At 50.5% G+C, this 21,378-nt stretch overlaps 5 protein-coding genes across 5 annotated transcripts; 4 read left to right on the forward strand and 1 right to left on the reverse strand.

Moving 5' to 3' along the window:
- Nucleotides 1-5,666: 5,666 nt before the first annotated feature.
- LOC120836015 (nascent polypeptide-associated complex subunit alpha, muscle-specific form-like) lies at nt 5,667-11,581 on the forward strand. The gene is made up of 3 exons (XM_040221122.1): nt 5,667-5,870; nt 6,578-11,287; nt 11,484-11,581. Exons 2-3 carry the CDS (start codon nt 6,613-6,615, stop codon nt 11,579-11,581), a joined length of 4,773 nt encoding a protein of 1,590 aa, XP_040077056.1. The 5' UTR covers nt 5,667-5,870; nt 6,578-6,612.
- A 45-nt stretch (nt 11,582-11,626) lies between these two features.
- Nucleotides 11,627-12,454, reverse strand: LOC115328470 (serine/threonine-protein kinase pim-1-like). The gene has a single exon (XM_040221123.1). It carries the CDS (start codon nt 12,452-12,454, stop codon nt 11,627-11,629), a length of 828 nt encoding a protein of 275 aa, XP_040077057.1.
- Nucleotides 12,455-13,188: 734 nt separating this feature from the next.
- On the forward strand, nt 13,189-13,964 carry LOC120849032 (serine/threonine-protein kinase KDX1-like). The gene is made up of 2 exons (XM_040221124.1): nt 13,189-13,861; nt 13,957-13,964. Exons 1-2 carry the CDS (start codon nt 13,189-13,191, stop codon nt 13,962-13,964), a joined length of 681 nt encoding a protein of 226 aa, XP_040077058.1.
- A 4,823-nt stretch (nt 13,965-18,787) lies between these two features.
- LOC120849034 (CBL-interacting protein kinase 11-like) lies at nt 18,788-19,690 on the forward strand. The gene has a single exon (XM_040221125.1). The coding sequence runs from the start codon at nt 18,788-18,790 to the stop codon at nt 19,688-19,690; it is 903 nt and encodes a 300-aa protein (XP_040077059.1).
- A 111-nt stretch (nt 19,691-19,801) lies between these two features.
- On the forward strand, nt 19,802-20,701 carry LOC120849035. The gene has a single exon (XM_040221126.1). It carries the CDS (start codon nt 19,802-19,804, stop codon nt 20,699-20,701), a length of 900 nt encoding a protein of 299 aa, XP_040077060.1.
- The last annotated feature ends 677 nt before the right edge of the window (nt 20,702-21,378 follow it).

A 21,378-nucleotide genomic window follows, 5' to 3' on the forward strand; every position in this document is an offset into this window, starting at 1 on the left:
TACCTAAAGAAACACGCGTCTTTGCAGAGTGGTGATAGGATCGAGTTTCTAGACTCTTTATTCGAGACGTTATGGATCGACCTATCTAGACTCGAAGGGATAGTGAAGGCGAACGAGCGCGTGATAGGGGTGGCCAAGTCCGACCGAGAAATTGCCGACGCGGTGGACGAGTTAAAGAAGAAGGGCTTGACAAAATTTGACGAAGACTTAAAAGAGTACGAACGCCTGCGCAACCGGGCGCAAAACAACACGCTCGTTTCCTTCAAAGACGCGCAACAGTTGTTGGATCGGTTGAGGGAGGTCGGACGAGTCTTGCGTTTTCTAAAGAGCGAACGACAGAGGATATGCGTTCGACTTCCATCTCGCGTTATCGACTACATTTCGCGACACCCGGACTTTGAATCGGGCGGAATCCAGTCGGGAGTCGCCAACGCTCGCGAATATAAAGTGTTTCTGGCCTTTTACGATGCTTGTGTCAAAAATTCCCTCGCGTCTCTGGTCCAAAGCCTAGACTTGAACACCACTGGGGAGTTGAATGAGGCCCTGGCGTCTTACGAACGAGTCTCAAAGCACTACCGTATCTACGACGCAGAGTACGAAACGCACGTTGAGTCTAGGCGAGAGATCCTAGCCCTGGTGCCCCAAACTAGCGCGCGAGTCAGATCCCTCGAAGCGGACCAAGAGTTTTTGCGAGCCGCCAAGGACGTCCTAGGTAGAGTGGCGTCCGACGAGTTGGCCGAGTTTGGAGCGACACTCGCTAGAATCGCCGACAGGATGCGCGAAGGGGCCGCTCTCTTTGAAAAACATCGGGCCGTGTTGTCTGCGGCGTTTGCGGTCGGGAGAGATTTCCCCAACCACCTGACCAACTACTACTACCAGCGCGACTGTATGCCATTCGCCAAGACGTTGAACGCGGTTAGCGCGCAGGCCGGCCTCTACGACGAATTCGAGGCAATGCGCGACGGCAGAACGGTGTCGAAGGAGTCTCTAGCCGAAGTGTACGTGCCTCACGCCGAGACCCTGTTGTGTTCGTTGGCGGCTTACGAGGCACACGTTCGTAAGGTATTTACGGACGATGCCATCGATCACATGCGCAGAGCCAAGGAGCGAATGTCGCCCGTGCCTCTGGACGCGACCATCGGCAACGAGAACCTCAGGGCCGCAATCGTGCGTACCGGTGCGTTAAATAAATCGCAGTTGTCAGAACTGGAAGACAAGATCAGAGAAAGCTTAAATAGGACGCGGACCGTGATCGAAGAAGTGGGCCGCCTGACTACGTTCGGAGATCACTGGGGTTTTCTGACGGGAGTTGGTAGCGACTACACGGAAGACCGCCACGGGGTATTTGGATACGACGCGGCGTTGGAGACGACGCGCGGAACGCGGTCGCCCAAAGAGTGGCTCTCCACTCTGGCTACGGAAAGAGGTTACAACACGGCCGAGATAGTGCAACTCCTCAAAACGGTGTCGTCGGTAAAGAACTTGTACAACGAGATACTCGGCGTGTTTCCTCCGGAATTGTGTAGTCTGTATTATCGCGTAGTCAAGCAAGTGGTGCTCTCGGACGCCGATTACAGAGGCAGGGTTTTACACGCGGCCGAGGCCCTGGCAAAGATTCGAGCCAAACTGGGCGAGTCGTGCGACCCGAGTGCCTTTGCCAAAACGTTCGCAAATGTCAGAGACGCGGTCGACAGTATGAGGTTTCTTCTCGCGCACGTCGCTTGCGTTCGCACGATTGAAAAGACACAGACGGCTCTAAACGTGTTCTTTGGGCGCTTCCCCCCGCCGCCACTTCAGAGAGACGTTGAGATTCTTCGCAAGTACGCTCTGTTGGCGGCGGGCAACCACGAGCTGGCCGCCCTGGTGTGCGAAATAATGGAGAAGACCCTGAAGGACGCTCGGTCCAACGTTCCGCTCTTGAATTACGTGGACGATCACCCCGATCTGGACGAGTACTTTCTCGTCAGGGTCGTGGAAGCGGCCAAGACATTCGCGAAGCGGTCCACCGTCTGCGAGTGGTTTTTTCGGCGGATGCGCGAGTATTATTCGAAAGAAGAGTACGACACCATGATGACCTCTCATTCTCGGGCCTTCAATTACCGAAACGATTGGATCGACGTTAAACTCATGGCCACCGTGCTGGCCGAGGGCGTGGTTTGCGAACTGAACCCGACCGTGATCGAATTTATAAACGAGTTGCGGAAGGACGAGCGTAAGTTGTTAGGGCTCTTCGAGCGATACCGTGAGGCGGTGTCCACTTTTGAAAATTATAGGCTGGATTGGGCCGGCCTAATCAAGAGAGTCAGGCGGATGCCTCGCGAACGGATCCCGGGAACAGACTGGAGCGAGCGCGTCCATCCGAGCCTCGCGGCCAAACTCGCACAGGGAGACGCGGCGGTGAAACTGTTTGAGCTCGTGTGCGACGCCGAAACGGAAGAAGACGCAATGAGCTCCGTATTTAGAGAAACTTCTTCAAAAGACAATTTGGATTACGGGTCGGTGTTTCACGACATGGATCTGTGGACCACCGTGATCGAAAAGACTACCGCGATAGCCGAGCGGCTCTTGGACAAGCACGCGGACGTGTTTGGTTTTTTGGAGAGGCGCGAAGGTAGAGTATCGGCCGGGAACGAGGCCTCCGAGGTTGTGCTGCGTGCGATTGCGCGCGCCGCAAACACCTGGGTGGGCAAGCACTTGTGGCGAGAACTGGTGGCAGCCGAGCTCCTGAGGAAGCACGACTACGACGCGGACGTCGTGTTTAGACTTTACGGGAAACTCGTCTATTCCACCACGGGAAAGGAGTTTTCGAGCGGGGACGTACCCATCGATGTGTACGAGTTTCTCAAGGACAATGATCCGCCGACCGGGACTAGTCCCTCGATGGAAGTGTTTCGCATGATGCGTCCCGAAAATGTACACGGTAGCGAGCGGGTGTTGGGTTACCTTTATTCGCATCTCCTCTACGAAAAGACGAACCCAGCCCTAGTCAGAGTGTGGTTCTGGCTTCGCGGCGATAAGAGGAGTCTACAAGACTTTGTTCGCTACGCGTCTTTGGTCACAACCGACTGGACCCGCGTGCTACCCGAGGCGCTAAGATACTTCCGAAACGAGGGAACCCAGTGGGTAAACTTTACGATGCGCGTTTACACGGCCCTATGCATTTTGCGCGACAACGCCTGTCATATCGAGACCCTGATCACGAAAACGCCCATGTCGCATCGCGTTCGAGTCCTGATTGTGGAAGCAACGAGGCTCTCGCCACTCGAGGCCATTATGCGACACGACGGTGGCGCATCCAGCGTCTACGAGGTCGAGGAGTACGAGACCGCCGCCAGACGTTCGCAGACACGCTGCGACGACAATAGAGACTGGCTCCGCGACCTCCATTACATGCTAAACGTCGAGAAACAGTACGCAAAGTCTGCGTTTTACGAAAAAGTTGTGCGAACCGTGCCGATGGCGCAGCGCTTGTGGGACTATCTCCTCAATTCGTCAGACTACGAGGCAACTCTTCGCAATTTTAATCGCTTCGTTGCCGTGCACGGCCACTTTGACTTTCGTTCCCTAATCATAAAGTTGAAGACGCTACACGATGGCTGGCGAGAAGATATAGGCGTCGCTTGGTTACTCCGCGTAAAAAACAAACTCGAGTCCCTTCGCACCAACCCATACGTGTACGCCGATCCAGAAGAACGTAAATTTCTACATTTCGTTCTCTCGCACCCCCACTCTATCGAAGAACTCTTTAAAAGGGTCGACAGACCACTTCTAGTCTGGACCAGATTGGAAAAGAAACTTGGACCATATTTCGTTTGATTGCGATTTATTGTTATTATTCGTCGGGAGCGTCGACGTCTTCTCTTCCGTCAACCAGAGGGACGCAGGGCGGAGCGATCACCACAGGATTCAACAGTCTGGCGGGCACGCGGAAGTCGTAGTATCCCTTGTCCGAAATTGCAGCCACAAAGTCCCTCACGTTGTCCGGCCGCGACAGGTCACAATACATTCTGAGATAGTCCAGTGTCTTGGAACGAGTCGTTCGCTCCATCAAGAGACTCTTCACCTCGGGGAGCGCCAGTGCCCAGAATCGTTCACTTAATCTATAGTCCGTCACAGTCTTTCGGATGAAATCCTCGTTCTTGAGCATTCGGAGGAAGAAGCAGTGCGGCGAGTGCCGAGCGTGAAGCACCCAGGGGTCTTCTTCTTCGTTGAAGTTTCCCATCCACGCCTGCACTCCGCAATAAAAGCAGGTGACATCTCCTTCGGCTGTCTCGCATTCTCTCATAAAGAATCCGGCGTTTACAAACTCTTTGTAGTACTTGGAATACCTTCCAAATGACGCCATTCTCTCCACAACGTTGCACATGGTGGGGTGAACTGGTGACTCGGAGACTATTGGGTCGAAATCCACAAACAGCCTTGGGTCCCGATACGTCTTGATAAATTTGCATTCTGGAGATGCGGCGGCGTGAAGTTTATGTGGATGCACCCACATTCGCAATGCCGAGGCGTCGGAGTTTGAGAGTCTCAGGTATTCGTCTGTCACAACGAGGTTGCAATCTTGGCAGAAATTTACCCCGAGGAGGCGACGGAAGCCGGCAAATGCCATACACCTAGGTGTCGGGTATCGCATTTGGCAACCCTCGAAAGTTCGGAACCTTGCAATTACGTCCTGCATCTTGGTCGGTGCTAGTCGTCGTAGTGTCTACTCGCAGTAGTAGTCGTGTCGTGATATGGGGGAGAGGGTAGGGTTAGCTTTGCTGTAGGTGCAAGCGTTGTTAGTAGTACGGCTAGTTAGATATATATATACTAAAGGGGGCGTTGCAATCCGCTCACGTCAGTAAGTACACAAAATATAATTTTAAGTGGAGGGGGGAGGAGCAAACCAACAATCTTGTGTGGATTTTGACCTTTGTTACTAAGAGCGCTCTTGCTACAGGCTGATAGTTGTATGGGGGGAGGGTGAGGGGGAGGGGGCGTGGACAGTCTGAGGTATCTTACCCGTTCTGAGTAAGTGTTTGCTACAGGCTGATAGTTGTATAGGGAGGGGGGGGGGGGGTATGTGGAGGAGGAAAGTGGAAAGTCTAAGGGCATCTTGCCCCCTTTGTAACTAAGAGTGTTTTAACCTTCGTGTTGCATGGGGACGCTAACTTTGAAGACAAAAATTTAGGTAGAAACAAAAACACCCCCTTTAATATTTTCTGACTAAGAGTGTTTTAACCTTCGTGTTGCGTGGGGACGCTAACTTTGAAGACAAAAATTTAGGTAGAAACAAAAACACCCCTTTAATATTTTCTGACTAAGAGTGTTTTAACCTTCGTGTTGCGTGGGGACGCTAACTTTGAAGACAAAAATTTAGGTAGAAACAAAAACACCCCTTTAATATTTTCTGACTAAGAGTGTTTTAACCTTCGTGTTGCGTGGGGACGCTAACTTTGAAGACAAAAATTTAGGTAGAAACAAAAACACCCCTTTAATATTTTCTGACTAAGAGTGTTTTAACCTTCGTGTTGCTTGGGACGCTCAATTTGAAGACAAAAATTTAGGTAGAAACAAAAACACCCCTTTAATATTTTCTGACTAAGAGTGTTTTAACCTTCGTGCTGCGTGGGGACGCTAACTTTGAAGACAAAAATTTAGGTAGAAACAAAAACACCCCTTTAATATTTTTGACTTTTAGAATGAAGAGTGTTGAACCATAGTGTTGCTAAGGGTGGTGGTAATGACCAGGGAAAGTTAAAAAGTTGACAAGACAATGGATATGAAGTAGTTTCAATTTCAGCTTAAACAAAGTGACTCATAGAAGGGATTATATAAATGAGAACATTTTCGTGCTAGTCGTATCAGCAAGCCAGCACAGGACAGACACTGTAAGTTTCGTCTCAAAATGTTTTCTAGAAATTAATTTATCTTCAAAGTCTGGTGGTGGGTGTTCGTGAGAGATTTTGGGGGTTAATGGCGCAAAAGCTACGAGGCCATCTGCGCCAAACTAATTGTAAGGATCATTATACTAAAGGAAAAGTTTTACAAAAGATTGATCAAAGGGTTAGAGTCGCTGTAAAAGACCAATACTACTAAGAGGGAAATGAATGCGGCGCTTGGCTTGAAGGTCGGGATAGAGTCACAAGATATGCAAAACAGTGAGCCTATTACCACACTGATAACGGTCGAGTGTTCGTGGAACTGATCTTACATTCACGCGAGTCTTATTGCCAAGGTCAGATGTCGAGTGGTAACGCGAGATGGAAATATGCAAGGTCGGTTGTTATTCAAAGTCTGGTGTCGGGTGTTCGACAAGATATGCAAAACAGTGAGCCTATTACGACACTGATAACTGTCGAGTGTTCGTGGAACTGATCTTGCATTCACGCGAGTCTCATCGCCAAGGTCAGATGTCGAGCGGTAACGCGATATGCAAATATGCAAGGTTGCTTGTTATTCGAGTGGTTTGTGACGTCAATGCTACTAATAGCTCGCCGCCAGAGAGTCACATGGGCTGTGAGATGGGGGGTCTTAGTGAGGTATAAAACGGGCGACACACGACCCACCGACTACTAGCCTACCCTCTCCCTCGCAGCAACGACAGGAGTACTACAACTACTACTGGAAGACATGGAGTCCAGGCGATTTCCAATGCCGACGGCACGACTAGAAGCTCCGGGCCATCATCTGAAGACGCCGGTGAAAGCAAAATTCAATCATTCGACCATACCAGCCTCGACAAGTGTGAAAGTATTTGAAAGTTTGAAGCGAAAGAAAATGACCAAGGATAAAGTGAAATTCATTCCCGGCGTCGTTCCGAGGACGTGGAAGGAGATGCCGCAAGACTACGACATCCTAACGGTACCGGTGAAACCATCTCCTTCTCTTATCATTTTATTAATTCATTTCGCCATGTGGTCCATAGCTACTCTGGACAATTCTCCCGTTGATTCTTTAAGGCATTTATTCATCGATTACCTTAACGAAGAGGTGGCCCGCGTGATGAGCGAGAGACATGTAACGAAGGAATTGTTAAAGTTTCTCGAGGATTCTGTAGCGTCGGCCCCCTATTCCGTTTGGTTGCCGGTGGACGGAGACGCCAGTGAAAATTGGGTATTTTATCGTGGCGCACGTGAAAAACCTAAACACGTGGTGCAACCTCTTTTGCTTACTCACTATCAAGGGTACGAATGCAATCGCGCCCACGTTGTTTTAAATATGTTTAACGGCTACAAGGGTAAAGTATTTTATCCTTATAGCTACGCGTTCAGCCACGATAACAGAGATAAAACTAATAAGGTAATTCTCCTACAATATTTCATCTTACCAGCGCTAACGTCGTTGACGATGCGCCGAGAACTCGCAGAGTTTATTGGCTTAAGTATTAATATTGAAAAGGATAGGGCCCTTATGGTAAATTACATCTGCGAATCCATTAAAACATTGGTGTATAAATCTGTGTTTTTTTATTCGTCGGAATTTAATCAATGCGTGAATGTAATTGCAAATATTGAAAGTCGGAAAATGACGGATAGAAAAAAATCTAAATTGGCGCAACTCATGGAGTATCCGAGCATTTTGACCGATCCATGGGTTTACATCTCCGGGGCCGGCCTATCAATTGGGGACTTTGATGTTGCAGAATTCTCTAGAGGACTTTTTTACTCCACGGAGTACGAGTCTGTCGCTCGGGAGACATCGGAATTAATGACATCTTTATTTTTTTATGTATTGTATGTTATTATTGAAAAACGGCGGGTGTGGGATTGTCGCCTCGTTGTCGAATCTAAAAACGAATCTATCCTAGCGGCCTTTTATAACTTAATATCGGACCTCCTGCGACCATTCAATTGTAACGCTTCCGCCACATGTTCATCTGTAGTAATACGTCATAACATGGCGTCGCAGGAGGACCTAAATTACGGCCGCCTGGATAATTATGATGCTCTTAAAACTCCGAAGAACATTAAGGCTTTGAAAACCTTTCTTGGTTTCTCCTGCGTGACCGAATATACCAAAGTAGTGACCAAAATTTCTCAAAAGTCTAGTCGCCGCGTCTTCGTTATGCACCTTTGCAATTTCGAAGACGAGGCGACCGTCGAAGCATTTGTGAAAAAATATTTCGATGTGACCACTCTGTGGCCATTCGTCCTCGGTCTCTTCATTTATTTCAGTACGAGGGAGGACGAGGTGCTGACCGAGGAATTGCTCGACCTATGGTCGAAGCAATGTCCGACCCTCCTGGCCACGTCGATGAACGTGGCCAATACCATGATGCCCAGCAGGTTTTTCAAAAACGCTTCTATCATGGACACGGTTCGGACAACGATTGGCTTCCAGCAACCTGTTGCTGAGTCGACGCCTACCGGCGACGAACAGCGATTGGTATTTGCCACGTTGTCTAGCCAGGAGGTGTTTGAAGGGATCGAGGACGACTCGATTAGTAGCCCGGACTCCGCGAAAAAATCCGAAAGCGTCCAATCTGGCAACAAAGACTCTTATTCGGACGATGACGAATTGGATATTGCAACCGAGATGGTATTGAAGAACGCAGGAGTGCCAAAATCCAAAATTGATTCGTCGGACAGCGAGGACGAAGAAATCGTGCGGTACACCTCTTCTTTCAGGAAACGGAAGAATTGTCTAGACTCCGATTCTGACAGCGGACCGATTCCAAAGAAACCTGTATATTATTCTGAAAACGAAATTATTGATATCGACTCGGATGATGACCAGAACGGATCTTCATTGACATCATCTCCGGATTCTCTAATTAGGCCCATTGTGAAACGTCGGAGACAAATTTTATCCGAGTCAACGGATGACGAAATGGTTGAAGCCCAAAAAAGTATAAGTCCGTTCTGGTCGGACGAGCCGTCAACGCCAATACCAGAAAGTCCCTGGCTGTCAGATTCGGACTGCTCTTCTTTCACCGGACCGGTGGTATCGTCTTCCGCGGTTAACGCGGAATCATTCACCCCCTCACCCAAGTCTCCGACCCTGCCGCCATTAACGCCACTACCAGAGAGTCCGAAGCTCTGGGAGTGTTCGTCCTTCACCGGACCAGCGGCATCTCCTTCCACGAGCAACTCGGAAGTATTATCATTTTCGCCCGAACTTCCGATCGTGCCGGAGGCATCGCCCAGCGCTGAACCGCTCCTGCAAGAGCCCGAGTCCGATCTGCCACACCCATCTCCATCACCATCAAGCCCGCGGCTCGAGCTCTCAATTTCTCCACAGTTCAGGACGTCGCCGTCGCAGCTCATACTGCCGCCGTCACCAGAGACTCTGTATCCAAGATCGCCGGCGCCGGTGCCAGAGACTCTACTTTCACCGGTGCCGGTACCGCAGACTGTAGATACATTGCCGGTGCCAGTTCCAGAGACTCTGTTTCCATCACTGCTGGTGCCACAGACTCTACACACAAGATTACCGGTGCCGTTGACAGAGACTGTGCTTTCATCACTACTGGTGTCACAGACTCTACATACAGGATCACCGGTGCCGGTGCCAGAGACTGTGCCTTCATCAGTGCCGGTGCCAGAGACTGTGCCTTCATCAGTGCCGGTGCCAGAGACTGTGCCTTCATCAGTGCCGGTGCCAGAGACTGTGCCTTCATCAGTGCCGGTACCAGAGACTGTGCCTTCATCAGTGCCGGTGCCAGAGACTGTGCCTTCATCAGTGCCGGTGCCAGAGACTGTGCCTTCATCAGTGCCGGTGCCAGAGACTGTGCCTTCATCAGTGCCGGTACCAGAGACTGTGCCTTCATCAGTGCCGGTACCAGAGACTGTGCCTTCATCGGTGCCGGTGCCAGAGACTGTCTTCCCAAGAGTGCCACTGTCGGCGCCAGAGGCTGTGCTCCCATCACTGCCAATGTTGATGCCACACACTGTGTATACAACATTGCCAGTGCCGACAGCACAGACCCTCTTTCCGACAATGTCACTGGCGGAGGCAGAAACTCTCTATCCAACAGTGCCAGTGCCGACAGCACAGACCCTCTTTCCGACAGTGCCAGTGGCGCAGGCGCAGACCCTCTCTCCGACAGTGCCAGTGGCGCAGGCACAGGCTCTCTCTCCGACAGTGCCAGTGGCGCAGGCGCAGACCCTCTCTCCGACAGTGCCAGTGGCGCAGGCACAGACTCTCTCTCCGACAGTGCCAGTGCCGACAGCACAGACCCTCTTTCCGACAATGTCACTGGCGGAGGCAGAGACTCTTTATCCAACAGTGCCAGTGCCGACAGCACAGACCCTCTTTCCGACAGTGCCACTGGCGGAGGCAGAGACTCTTTTTCCAACAGTGCCAGTGCCGACAGCACAGACCCTCTTTCCGACAGTGCCAGTGGCGCAGGCAGAGACTCTCTCTCCAACAGTGCCAGTGCCGACACCACAGGATGTCTTTCCGACAGTGCCAGTGGCGGAGGCACAGACCGTGCTCCCAACATTACCAATACCAGCGACGTGGGTGCATGGTCAAGATGCGCTAGTGGCACCGCAGTCTGTGCGATTTATACCCTCGTCAATGTCGGCGCTGCGGCACTGCGATGAAGTGCACGTCCCATTTACGTGGCATCAGGAACAAGTACCGGCGGCGGCGGCGGCGGCGGTACCCACCACTCATTCTGAATTATCGAATGACCATCGGCAGACGATGTCGGCAGATATTTATTCATCATCGCTTCACTCTGGATTTTGTCCACCATCGCTGCAATCGGCATTTAGTCCACCGATGGCTCATCACCTTTCTAAGGCAGTTTTTGGAGATGACTCCTCCTCGACATGGTCTGAGGCGAGCGAAGACTCTAATTCGTTATTACGTCAATTGCTGACAGCACCGCTTAAAAAGAATACGTATTTTTCACCGATGCAGAGCGCATTTCAAGCTCTGTCAAAATTGTCGGAAGTGGAACCGTGCTCTACCCCGTCCTTTTCCTCGAAGGAGCAGCTGGAAAGGAAATACGAGTCTGTTACCACTTTACAACAACTAGTGGCCATCACAGTAAACGACGACGTTCCAGTCACTCCTTCGAGCGTTACGGGTGAAGATATGACAGACGATGACGTGGCAATGGTAGCCCACCTGATTGATTCGGTCTACAAAAAAGACTCTAAAAGCGACAAAGTAGAAAATTTCTTTGAAACTGCTCTGCATCAGGCCATGTGTGAATACAATTGCCAACACGAAGGAGACGAAGAAGAAGAGGAGGAGGTCAAAAGACTGCTTGTGGACCTGGTGAATAAGGTGGTGGTGAAAGTTGCGAGGGAGACTGAAGAGCTCGACGAGGAGGTCATCCTCCCACCGAAAAGTGAGTGTACATATATAACTCCTTGTTGTATCTTTTTTTTTCTAGCAGAGTGTATCTGATGGGATGGAAGATCCGACGCGTCTCGTAAAAATCGGGATGCTATTAAAAGAACGTCCTAGACCGCCTCGGCGAGTAAGACCGTCTAGAACGAGGAAAGAGACTGGTCTTTAATTTGTATATATTCCTTTATTTACAGGTCACAAGATTCCATCCTTGCAGGAGCAGCGGAACAAGACCATGTCTCTTTATGACGAAATACAAGAATATATAGACAGTTTAGATTATGAGGTGTAAATAAAAATTGTACATATACCGTATCTCTTTGTCTACCTGTGGTGATTACTTTGTCAAGAGACGAAGTTCGTTATAGAGGGTGACTAGCCTCATGCGTGACTTGCCCTTGACCTGCAGTAGTCTAGTCAGGAGCCGAATAGTGTTTAGCGAAAAGGTGTGCTTATAGCGAATAAAGATCGGGTTGTAGTTTAGATCGCTAAAGTCTCGTATCTGTTGGAAGCTGCGAAAGGGATACTCGTGAAAGAGGAGTCTAAAGAATAAGAGACCCAGAGTCCAGACAGCCGACGCTTCGGGAAGATACTCGTGCTCTAGGAACCATTCGGGCGGCGCATATTCGAGAGTTCCGCAAAAGGAGGTTCTTGGTTTGTCCGAGTCGCGGAGAACAAAATCAAAGTCGATGAGCTTGATGTCTCCGGTGTCGATGTCGACGAGCACATTTTCTTCTTTGACGTCGCAGTGGAGCAGGCCAAAGAGTAGCCAGCAGTCGTAGACGATTCTGACTATCTTGATGAAAAGTAGAATGGCTTCGCGTTCGCGAAGTCTGTAGCAGTCGAGGTACTCTGCGAGGGTAACGTCGTTTTCGGAACGCTCGGTCACGATGACGTATGGTCCACCGCGGTCGATTTTGAACCAGTCGTACATGTAAATTGCACCCGAAATTAGTCTGACCTTGAGGAGGTTGGAGACTTCCATGGGGACGCGATATTCCGACCAGTGCCAGACCATGGTCGAGTCGATGCATTTTGTAGCGACCGGAGTGTTGTCGGAGATGCGTCTGCCGGCGTAGACCTTTCCGAAGCCGCCCTTGCCCAGTCTGTAGGTCGTGTCGACGTCGTAGCCTCGTTTGGCCAGCTCGAATTCGAGATTAATCATCGTAGAGGGAATAGACGCAGTAAACGTTTTTGCTCACGAAAACGTCACCGAGAAACGTTTTTTCTATATGTCCGTCGGTCAGCTTGCGCTCTATGTAGACGTTATCATTGTAGGCCGAGTTTAGGATGTTGCGAACGTCGCCACCCGTTTGAATGCTGTAGATCACCTTTATCTGGTGGTGAATGCCGAGCACGTTGGGTAAGTAGCGCGTGGACATGGTAGTGATGGGTGGAGGTGCGATTTTTATGCGTGCAATTGAAATGGCGTAGGGTGGGTTAAATGACTAGACGACTGCGCTGTCTTGTTGATCCCAATCGTCTATTTCCTCAGACGGATCTTCTTCTTCTTCTTCTTCTTCTTCGTCTTCGCTTTTGTTGAAATGCATTTTTATGTAATGTTCTTTGAGCCAATCGATGAAGGCGCCGATGGTCCGAATGTCTTCCGTTTTGCTCTCGTCCTTGTGGAAGATGACGGAGTTTTCGATAAAGACGGGAGAAGAAACCGCTGGTGGTAGCGTTATGTGTGGTAAGATGGATTCGCGAATGACCTTAGCAATCGAGGCCGCCTGATCTCGTAGTTCTTCCGAGACCACGACCGTGCTGCCATCGGTCTCTGACTCCTCGACGACGTAGTATTTATGAACCTCCTCCATTTGACGCGATATCACTATCTTGCGGAGAGACTTGATGCGAAGAGGGAGTTTTTTCTACACACTACAAAAATAATAATCGGGCATGAAGTGCGTGTTCTTAGGCAAGGGGTCGTATGCTAAAGTGTACAGGCTCGTGTTCAACAAGGACCAGAGTGTGGTGATAAAAGTGAGTAAGAACAAGGGGAGCGAGATATACGCCGAGTATACGATCCTCTCGGTTTTGAGGAAATGCGGAATAAGCGAGGGTATACCCCAGTGCCTGAGTAAAATAGCTTTCGACAAGGGCGCGGCGATAATATTTGCCGACTCGGTGAGTAGGCCCCTAGACCGGATACTATATCACGACAAGAGCTCGATAAACTTTAGAAGCGTTTTTAAGCAAGTGTTTCGCACGTTACACGCGTGCGTGCAAAAATGCAATGTCTTTCACTGTGACATAAAGCCAAACAACGTCGTAGTGAACGCCGACATGCAGTGTACGGTCATAGACTGGGGCGGTGCCTACCTGGCTCCCGCTATACACAAACCGAGCGTTTCGGATCCGGCTGCCGTTAGGACGACCATGGCGTATTCGTCACCGGAGGTCGTGGCCATATATTGCGGCAGCCGCAAGACGAGTTACAATCCGGAACTCCTCATGACATGGAGCCTGGGAGTCTTTCTGTACGAACTTTATTTCCGCAAAATACTCTTTCAACGACCCAAAGAAGAGCTGCTTCCCAGTGGAATAGTCGGGGCCTCCAAGGAAACGATTCGTAAACTCGAGTCAAAGATCACCAAGGCTGTGTACTCGGCGCCGGTGGACGTGGCCGAATTGATTTGGCTCTGCTTGGCCCCGTTGCCCGAGGAGAGATGTAGATTGGTGGACATTGAGACGTACCTCGTCAAGGCAGGTTATTGACGGCCAACAAGGAATTTACGATATAGTGCGAGTTGCAGCTGGTCGTTTCTCGCACCAGGCCTCCGTCCGAGTCGACAAAGAAGCTGGTCCCGTTGATTCGCAGGACGACACCCGCGTCGAAATCGACGCATTTGGAGTACACGTCCTCGGTTCCGTTGACAAAGTAGGGTATCCCGAACCGTGCGAAGAATTGGCCCGACACGTACTTGGCCGCTCCGCCGACGTTGCAGACGGGCGGGTAAACGAATCCGTCGTGATCGGCGTCGCACACAGAGTAGGTTTCCAGCACCGAGAGGCCGTCGAGAGTGAATTGGACCGAGCGACGCCAGTATCCACCTTCGCCAGTGCAGACGATGGAGCGCACCATGTTTTCTATCGAGTTGCAAGACATGATGAATTGCTGCACGGGGCGCAGACCGTCCCAGAGACAGTCGGAGAGCCACGCGCACGCCACGTCTCCGTTACCGCCACCACCATTGTTGTCGAAAACACAAACGCCGACGTCTTTGCACATGTGTACGTAGTTTCGCGAATAGAAATTTACTATGGACGGACCGATGCATCCGAGTGCCTGAAGCAAGTGAACCGACGTGGCCTTGGCTCCGGAGTTGATCATCACGGATAGCGTATCCCTTTCGTCCAAGACGCTCATCACCGAAGACGTGATCTTCTGCCAGTAATAAACCATGTCTTTGGTGTCTTTAAAGTGCTCCGGTATTTTTCCAAACTCGGCCTTAAAGAGTTTGCTGCAGCGATTCATTTCCTGCGCAGACAAATCAAAGCCGTACTGCGTCATAAAGTCGTCGCAGAGACGCGTCACGCACCCCCTGTGGCGTAGGTAGTCTTCTTCGTACCCCTTACATATCCTGACCGCGAACGCATTAAATCGATTCGTCGTCTTTTTGGTCCACGGGGACTTTCCAAAGGCCTCCGTGATTTTCTCGAAGGTCCAGGGGAATCGTGGCTTGACAGGCGACGCGCCAAACATCCACTCGTACGTGATGTGCTCAAACAGCTGCCGATAGGTCCGCGGCGGCCTCGTGGAGATTGAGCGAACACGGCGCAAATAGTCTACGAAGGCGTCGTCCAGAGGTTCGTCTGGCCACGAAGTCAAGACAAATATCGCCATCACCGTATTGTACGAACACTTTATTATGCCCATTCCGTTAATTTCGGAAAATAAGAGGACGGGTAAGGAGTTTAGGATGGCGTCGGGCTCGCAGGGCTTGTAGCTGGTCGAAGAGACGTACAGCGTCATTTCGTCCCCGTCGTAGTCTTGGTTAAAGGAGCCGCTGAGTTCGTGGTGGATGCTAAGGACCAGTAGATTGTCGTCGTCGTACGGCACCGGTTGAATGAGCTGCATTCCCGACGAGTATAGAGTCGGGTGCCTGCAGAGGAACACGTCCTTGTTCCGCACGTAGTTGTACACCTTGGGGGGCACGCCGACTTGCCACAGGTCAATGTCGGTGTCGCACACTATGACTCCGCGCACCGTGTAGATGGGTCTGGTGCCTCCGTACATTTGTCTAAAGAGACCCTTTTTGTGCGCCAAGACGTCCAGCATGGACATGTGAATGCGTCCGCCAGAAAAGATGTTGTTGGTGACCGAGCCGTTGCATCGGTTGGAGGCGACGTCCCTCCGTATGTCGTCCGACGGGATCATGGCGTTGTTGTTTGTGGACACGCTCATATACATGGTGTTAGATACGGACGAGGCCGCGTCGTTGCTGCCGCTTCCGCCGGAAGGCAAGGACGAAGAGCAGCCGGTGCTTTTACTGCCGACGACTTTGCCTATGGCCATGTTGTGAATCATCGTGACGATCTTTGTCTTTATCTCGGGAGCTACGACGGGCACGTTGTCGGACGAGATTTCTACGGAGCTGATGAGCTTGTTTAGGATCGGATAGTACTCGCAAAGCCTGTAGACGGTCTTTGGCTTGGACGTGTGATTCTTTTGGGAGGTAGAGTTGACCATGGCGTTTAAAGATCTAGACTCGTAGGTGATCTGAGAATGAATCAGCTGCTGCAAGTTCTTATCCTTCATAAATTCTAGGCGCGCGCACGGAGGTCTCACCACCAGGTATCTGGAAGTGTAGCGCTCGTACTGGTCGGGATATGCGATGCGAAACGCTTCGACGGCGGCCGGCGATGCTACGTCTTTGATATTCAGCATGGAATGAACTTTACCCACGCACAGGGGTAGAATGTAGCGAAATCCCAAGTCGACCAGCGCGGGGTGGCCCGGGCACCTCGTGTTGTTTTGTTTGCACATGTCACAAATGTCCTCTGGAGAATCGTACATGTTTAAGCCAAAGTATTTCGAATCGTAGAGACGAGCCAGGATAGCGTTGTTGCCGAGCTTGGTCTCTCCGCACAGTTCTCGCACGTCGAACATGATGCGGATCGTTCCGCTGCGTATACTCTCTTCTATCACATCGTCAGTCAGAACAAAGAGCGTCAGGTGCGTGTCCGGCATCACGCGAGGATGGGCTTCTTGCTGTCGCTACAGTTAAAGTATAGCTCGTCCTCTTCTTCGAAACCACTGTCTCTATGCGCGAAATGCTTGTATTTCGAAGGAACGATATTATCGGTCGCATTGTCTTTGGCGGTTCGGTTTTTTACGAACATGAAACAGGCGACGTAGAAGTATATCTCGCTGACGATCAGGACAAACACGAGCAGGGTGGTTGTGGCGTACAGCGTGTAGCTAAAGGACGGAAGGAAGGTTTCGCAAAACTCTTCCGCGTCGTATCCACACAACGGAACACTGTCACCGGGCCATATTGATGTGACGTCAATGCACACCGGTGTTCGCTTCACTGTGTACGTTTGACAGAGTACCTCGGTCCTGTTGAATATGTAGAAGACGACCACGTTGAGTGCTCCGTTTAATAGTACGTATACGAAGTAGCAGATTGCGAGAAATGTCAAAGAGGCAAAGGATCGTTCTTCTTTGAATTCGTAATAGCTTGCGTATGTACTAATACAGACGATGGCTATAGTTATGATAAAGCCGAGGCTGTTGTATATCTGTATGCGTAAGCTAATGGGATCGGAGTTATTTGAGCGTGTCTCTATGTAGTTTGTCTGGTTCCACATCATAATGCCGCATATCATCCATAATATAGAGACGATGAAGAACAGGCAACTCAGCGCACGAAACCGGCAAGCAGACGTAGACATGTTTCCAGCTAAAGCGTACTAGTAACAGTAAAGCGTGGGTTTTTTTTAATACTCGGTATTCTTGGAATTCATATAGTTGTATAACTTGTTTTGGATTTGAAGCTCCAAGTCCTCACATACGTCCTTTTTAAAGAGGAGGCGTATCGCGGACAAGATCATTGACGCGTTCATGGTCTGGCGATTGGACATATGGACCAATTGACTTGTTTTGTCACACACCTCGTTCAACGTGTCGTGCATAAAATCGTTCACGATGTCGGCTGCCTGGGCATCGATCGAACAATCGTACTTATCCTTGGTGTATTTCCTGATGTAGTAATGAAAATCTCGTCTCTTCATGATGGAATATATAACTCGATAGATATCCAAACCGTGCACAGATTGGTTTTTTACAGACATGGCGAAGGAGTCGACGCAATCTGAGACCAGGAGTCAAAAGTTCAAGCTCATAATACCCCGTGGGCGCATTCACGGAATCCTCTTGGATCGAATGTACACGTGGAGGACTAGCACTACTGCGACGGTGGCATTGTCGACTATAATGGAATATGTCATGACCGCCGCAATCGGAAGAGCCCAATTTCACATGAAGCAAGAGAATAAGGATAAGATAGACGTCCAAGACATGCTTGAATTTTATCCCATATTCAATAACAAGGAAGTCATACTAAACACCTTTCGTAGAAAAGTAGTTCAGCGGAAAAAGAAATCGAGCGGGAAACGCAAAGACGTCGAAGCGAGAAAGCGTTAACCTTTGAATTTCTTTCAGATTGGCGCGCTGTGCGGGGCATGCGCGCAGCGTGTGTTTCAATAAAAGCCGAATCACGGGAGATTTCACACCAACGTCTATGTCACGCCTCAATTTGTTCTCGGCATTAAATATCTCTTCGTAGAACTCGCCGTCTATCCATCGTTCGTTGAGGGCGGCAATTTCCCTACAGGCACCCGCGCCGAGTGGAAAGACAAACTCGCGCTCGAGCAAGTATTCGTATGTCAGGCGACCAAACTGCCACGAAACAATCTTTTCGTAGTCTAGCGAGTCGGGCACCGAGTGCCGTAGTTCGGGCGGTCTGGACGCGTCGTTGTCATACTCGTCCGGTTCGACGACGTACTCGTAGTTTTGCAGGTAAATGCTCCGATGCCAGTCAAAGACAAAGACTTTACGACGGTCGAGCTTGCTGACATGAACCATTTCTAGCGAAAGGTTAACGTGATACACCTGCCTCTCGGCACAAAACAGCATGCAGTCCAGGACCTGCTCCAGCACGTAGAGCTTGTCGAGATCCGGTAGGTAGGCGGCTCGCATAAACGCCGCGTCTTTGAAGACAAACGTCGAACCGTTGCAGTCTTCCTTGTGGTTCACGAGTTCGGGCATCTGCTTGCAACCGGCGCATATAACCAGCACGTACAACTCGAGTGGGAACACTGTCAAGTAGATATCGTAATCTAGGACCAACACGTTCGTGGACCGCCCTATCTTTATGACGTATTTTTCGCCCCGGTCGTCGACGTATGAATAATAATGAAACATTTTTCTTTGTATATTTCGTCACCCACCCTATATAAAGACGCCGGCATCACACATAGTGGGTATAGAATGACGACCGATGAAGTTATGTTTTACAAATACCACATCGTGGAATCCAAGGGTTCCGGCTCTTTCGGAAAAGTTTTCTCTGCCCTGAACAAGAACACTGGCAAGAGGGTCGTCATAAAGAACGTTCCGATATCCTACGACAAAGAGTGGGGCCACGACTTTCTCTTTACAAACAAGATGTGCGAGATTGACGTCATCGAGCACCTATGTGCGAGGGGAGTCGACGACGTACCTCGACTGTTGGACTACGGTTACTTTCGCTGGAACAAGGAGGAGATTGGCTACATGGTAATGGAAGACACGGATTCTAGAGATCTCTTTCAATGTATCCACGGTCCGAACAAGATGTCTTTCCACGACGAGGCCGACATTATGCGAATCTTTACCAGAATCCTGCGCTGCGTCTACACTGCCGCCGCCTCGGCCGGAGTCTACCACGGAGACCTCAAGACGGGCAACGTGATTGTCGATGCAACCCTGCAAAACGTCCAGGTGATCGACTGGGGCTCGGTGCATCTCGTCGGCAATAAGAAACCGAGGCACAGGACCTGCACTACGGAGTATTCGTCGCCCGAATCGCTGGTCGCGGAATCAAGTATGGAAGGCTACGACCCAGAACTTCTCTTGGTGTGGAGTTTGGGCGCCGTACTGTACGAACTCGCGGTCGGAGTCATGCTGCACGAAAAGAAGGACTTTATCGACTATTGCAAGATTGGGCTTTATTACGCGTGTACAACGAATGTGTCGTCGTCGTCGAGGGTCCCCTCTTTTCAGAAAAAACTTAATGCAAAATTAGACGCCACCGTGAAATCTGTCAAAATTAACCGCATGTTGCGACGCATGCTAAACGCAAATCCTAACGAACGTTGCCGATTGGAGGAAATGTTTGAGTTTATCGAATAAACCCTCCTCACCATCTCGCCCTCTCTCTCTCTCTCTCTCTCTCTCATCCATTCTTTTTAAGCCGACTAGTAGTCGACTCGCCAGTAGTTCCTGCAGACCTACGGCGCAAAGATGTCTTACCCTGACAAATTGTATCCTCGAGATTACAAGGTTCTCTCGATCATCGACTACGACCCGGTCTCCATCCGCTACGACGCAGTCCACGCGTCGAGTGGCGTGCGAACTACTCTTCACGTCGGCTTCGCGTCAAAGATGATTGCATCCTGGGACGTCGAGGGCATCGCCACGGGGGTGCCGACGGAGGTTAGCTTATCCTTTAGACTCGCCGACATACAAGGCCTGCCACGGATCTTTGGTTACGGCAGGATATCGGCCGACGTCGTCTTTTACGCGACTCTCTCGTACAACTACATAACCGTCAAGACGCTAGTGGACGCCGGTGCCTACCTCAACTGGGACCGCTGCGAGTGCTTTCGGCAAGTGTTTTACTGCGTCTACGAGTGCGCCAAGCGAGGGGTATACCACACGTCCCTGAGTTTGCACTGCGTCTTTTTCAACGAAAACCAATACCAAGTGGGTGGTTGGCAATTTGGCGACGTATCGGACGTGTCCGGAGCGACGAAGACGGAGGTGTTCACTGCCTGCAACAAGGACAGTCTATCGCCGGAGGCCCATCGCAGGGACAAGTACGCAGAGATGGACTATTGTCCGGAAAAGCAGCTCGTCTGGAGCCTCGGCATCTTTCTTTACTCGCTGTACCTGTCGAGCATTCCTTTTGAGCGGAGCGAGCTCGAGTGTGTAGGCAACCTCGTCCGCAACGTTATGTACAACAAGGTCAAGAGAGAAGTTACCATAATTCAAGACCTACAGTCGAGACTGGTCGAGAACACCTGCAACCTGCCCAGAGACGTGCGGATGCTGATTTGGAAGTGCCTGGCCTTCTTTCCAGAGAAGCGACAGAGTCTAGAAACGACGAAATATTTCGTCGACAGAATGACCTTGGAAAAATAAAGTACGTTTCTCGCATTTTTGTATATCTTCATTTCGTACGACGATGGGGGTAGACGCGATGGAAGCCCTGGTAGTGACCGATTATATGGACAAGTTGTTTGAGGCAAACCGAATAGAGCTATCGAGGCAAATATACGGCAACGAACAGTTAGAGAGGTTGGTCGCGGCTACGAACGCCGACTTCCCCACACCGTCCGAGCACATCGAGACCGTGGTAGCCAAGAGGCTCCGCCATTTTTACACTAACGATACAGAGAGCCCCGACGACCCAGACTATCTGGTTTCGCTATACGACGTGCTCAATGCGTGCATACAGATGTGGAAGAAGCACGTGCTTCCCGAAACCCACTTTCCCACGTTATTTAACGTAGAGAACGCAGTTGGCGACTGCGGCTACGTTGTGGTCACGCTGCCGTCGTGTGACAATTGGCTCGTGCACGAGTGTTTGCTGGGGGAAGAGGCGTTTGTTCGCGACAAGTCGACTGACGTCGGATATCACGGAACGTGCTGGGGCAAGAGCGTCTTTCGCAGGATGCTGAGCATTTGTGTAAAACCGCACCAAGTCGCACTCGGCGCGTTGCTGCGCGACAGACTATCGAACGCGGACGATGTCGCCAATACATTGGAGGTATCGCCTCGCGTACTTCGTTACGCCTTCAAGTACCTGCCCTTTCAGG

Source organism: Ixodes scapularis, unplaced genomic scaffold, assembly GCF_016920785.2.
Source record: "Ixodes scapularis isolate PalLabHiFi unplaced genomic scaffold, ASM1692078v2 PGA_scaffold47__10_contigs__length_4178495, whole genome shotgun sequence".
NCBI classification, from domain to species: Eukaryota; Metazoa; Arthropoda; class Arachnida; order Ixodida; family Ixodidae; genus Ixodes; species Ixodes scapularis.